This window comes from Oryctolagus cuniculus, chromosome 1 (genome assembly GCF_964237555.1).
Source record: "Oryctolagus cuniculus chromosome 1, mOryCun1.1, whole genome shotgun sequence".
Classification (NCBI taxonomy): Eukaryota; Metazoa; Chordata; class Mammalia; order Lagomorpha; family Leporidae; genus Oryctolagus; species Oryctolagus cuniculus.
In genome coordinates this window covers 116925165-116928776 of record NC_091432.1, presented here as the reverse complement: position 1 = coordinate 116928776, position 3612 = coordinate 116925165, and the positions used below count along the sequence as shown (strand labels likewise).

The 3612-nt window shown below is 42.5% G+C and overlaps 1 protein-coding gene across 1 annotated transcript; it reads right to left on the bottom strand.

Annotated features, from left to right (window-relative positions):
• Positions 1-330: 330 nt before the first annotated feature.
• Positions 331-951, bottom strand: LOC103350561 (olfactory receptor 8B3-like). The gene has a single exon (XM_070060986.1). The coding sequence runs from the start codon at positions 949-951 to the stop codon at positions 331-333; it is 621 nt and encodes a 206-aa protein (XP_069917087.1).
• Positions 952-3612: the final 2661 nt, after the last annotated feature.

The following is a 3612-nucleotide window of genomic DNA, read 5'->3' as shown; positions in this document are numbered from 1 at the left end:
TCATAGTGTCCATTTCACTTCAGGAGGTTTCCTTTTTGGTGTTGAGTCAGTTGTCACCGATCAGGGAGAACATAATATCCCATAATTTCTTTATCCAGTCTACCGTTGATGGGCATTTAGGTTGGTTCCAGGTCTTAGCTATTGTGAATTGAGCTGCAATAAACATTAGGCTGCAGACCGCTTTTTTGTTTGCCAATTTAAATTCCTTTGGGTAAATTCCAAGGAGTGGGATGGCTGGGTCAAACGGTAGGGTTATCTTCAGGTTTCTGAGGAATCTCCAGACTGACTTCCATAGTGGCTTGACCAGTTTGCATTCCCCCCAACAGTGGGTTAGTGTCCCTTTTTCCCCACATCCTCCACCTCATTAATATATGTGCTGGTGCAGGAGAGCTCAAATAAAGGAAGCAGATCACAGAAGTAGTGGTTGATGGTGTTTGCATCACAGAAGTTCAGTCTCAGCATGCATCCAGTGTGGGCCATGGCACCTGAAAAAGCCAGCAGGTATGAACCAAGCATAAGGCAGAAACAGACTTTTGGGGACATGGCTATGTTGTACAAAAGTGGATTACAGATGGCCACATATCGGTCATAGGACATTGATGTCAGCACATAACATTCAGAAATGGAAAAAAAGGCAAAAAAAAAGTACAAGTGGGACATGCACCCCTTGTAAGAGATCATAATCTTCTTTGATATGAAGTTCATCAATATTTTCTGTGTAAACACAGAGGAATAGCAGAGGTCTATGAAAGACAAGTTAAAGAGGAAAAAGTACATGGGAGTGTGCAGTTGTGAATTCAACGCAATTAAAATTATCAGGCGCAAATTTCCCGCCACAGTGAGCAGATACATGACAAGAAACAGGAAGCACAGGAGGAGTTGTAGATCTGGCTGGTCTGTCAACCCCACCAAGATGAACTCAGTCACAATAGAGACATTTCCAGAAGCCATTCTTCCCTAGGGGAACCTGTGGACACAGGGAAGAAAAGATAATGTTGTAGGACAACTCAGCTTTTCCCACAATATTTGTCCCACAACATATAGTATTGCTGGGACTTCTGAGACTTAGCCCAACCTCAGCTCACAGGATCTGCCTTTAGTACTACCCTGATACTGAGTGCCACTGTCTCCCTCTTAACAAGATAAGTATTGTGAAGTACATAACCAAATTACCGTTACACGCCAGTGCTATCATGTGAAAACATGACAATTGAAAGCCAAGGAAGAAAGAAGAAAAGTGGACCAGGATAGTATTGTCCTTCTATTTTCTTGACATTTCTTCCTTTACTTGTTCCCTCCTCTCACCAATAAAATTGGAGGCAGAGGCATTAGCAACCTGGTCCTGGTCTCAAATACTGATTAGCCTCTGGTGGGGTGGAAACCAAGACCACTGTTTCTGAAACAAACAGCAAGCGTCTACAAGAGGTTAAGTTAATTCCCAATGTCACAAAAAAATGTCCTGCAACTGGAAGAGTAAGTGTTTTATCCATGAAAGGGAGACTACCGCCAGATACTGCATTCCTGAGCACCCTGGTGTCTCTGCTCATGTGGACTGCCCTCTTGAACAGATTCTGATTCCAGTTTCCCTGAGTCATAAACTACATGAAATGAAAAATAAAAGGGAACAGCTTAGATCCCCAGACTTCAATCTCGAAGCTAATGAGACAACAATATTCACAGAATCCAGGAACTCACCCTGCTTAGGACAGAAATCCTTGGTACTTTCTTATTGCTTATATACCGCTATTGTCCTGAATGGAAAACTTTAGGTTTTGAGGATTTGGTTTCTTTGACTCCAACATGCAGCCCAGATTATATTTCCAATATGTGCTGGAAATATTTATGAAATATGGATAGTAAATTTTGATTATGACTCTGAATCCTTTCACACATTAGAGAAAAATAAATTATTACTCATTTTCACATTTGCCATTTGATAAGACGCAGAAGACTTGATATGAGTTTAATGATATATTGCACTTGGTTATAAACCAGGGAGATGGCTCAGTCTCTTCTGTAGGGAGCAGATTCAAAGTCTAACAGAGAAATAGGAGAGAGTATTTATAGTCTAGATCATAATCTGTCTTTAATTCCTTAGAGACTCACAATGCTTTCTCAGACTTTTCCTGTGGGGAGCAACCCGGACTAGACTAAGTTACTGGAATTAAGACTTATTCTATGCATCTGCTTTCCCACAATATGGCGCTGAGAAGGGAGTAGCAACTTCTGTGCAGCTGCCTCTCGCTAGCTTGGGTGATGACCTGCAGGAGCTGATCCTGCTCCTGATTGCAGGAGAGCAGCGTACTCGGCGTGTGGGTAGCAGAGTTGGGATTGGTGGAAGAGGACTATAAAGGAGGAGAGAGACAACATGCACCAGGAACATCTAAGGGGAACATCTATCTGAAGGAACACCTGAGGAACATCTGAGCAGCCCCCGAGAGAGCCAGCCGGCGGTGTGCCGCTCCCCCGCGGAAGTGGGGAAAGTGGCAGGGGGAACCGCCCTTCCACGGAGGTGGAAGGGTCGGTAGCCAACCCGGGAAGAACCAGCAGCAAACCCGGGGAGGGCCAAGCAGACAAAAGAACAGCGCAGGGTCCTGCGTCGTTCCTCCACGAAGACGGGGAGCGACATTTTCCCTTCACCCTAGGGATTGTGCATCCCTCAAGGTAGAGCCAATAATAAGTTTTCATCTCTGTTCTGGTGAAATAGAAAGTCCTGGATCTCCTTCCCACCATAAACAAAGTAGTTCATCCATTCCTGGGCAGATTTCATTTTTGGGTATTCCAAACTACTTTAGATGTTCTTGCACCATAACCTAGAATTAAACCAGCCACACTGAGTCTGGCAGAAAACTTATTCATTCTCTTGCTGTTTTCACTATTTTAATGTAGCACCATAGAACTGGGGGAAAGAGGATGCTTCTTCTTTGAAATGTACCATACATCCCATCTTGCACATTTGGAGAGATGATCCAGAAGACTGGCTTCTATCCAACCTACTTAATAATACTGGCAGAACACAGGAAATGGTATACTCTGATCACCAGGGGCCAGTGGGAACAGAGAGGGCAGTTTTCAGTGGCAATCAGCACAGTCTGTTCTCTAAGCTCAGGGCAAAGGCAGAAGCTGTAACATCCCTACCATCCTTTTTGCCCCTGAGTAGGGAAAGAGACTCATTAAATTTCCAGTGCTCACCTTTTGGGGAGTATACTAGAAAAGGCAACTGACCACTATCTAGGTTATCTTGGAATGTGACAAATGACAGTATACCCTAGCTTCCTGGGTCCAGTGGGGACACAGATAGTGCTTTTGTGTTTTATTTTTTTAAGTTTCTTATTCCCTGTTTATACCTTTCATACTCCATATTTATTTTGTGGATACAGTATCCTCTCATCTCTGTTTCTTTTTCTTTATTTTACTTATTTTAGTTTTAGTGGCTTTTTTTTAGCTTTTAATGGATTCAGTATAGTTCACAGATACAATTCTAAGAATATAATAAATATAATACCCCTTTCCTCTCTTTCTTTTTTTATTTTTTATTTTATTTTATTTTATTTTTTTATTTTTTGACAGGCAGAATGGACAGTGAGAGAGAGAGAGAGAGAGAGAAAGGTC

Excerpts from the sequence above, each read along its gene's own strand:
- LOC103350561 (XM_070060986.1), bottom strand. The coding sequence starts at position 951 with ATGGCTTCTGGAAATGTCTCTATTGTGACTGAGTTCATCTTGGTGGGG.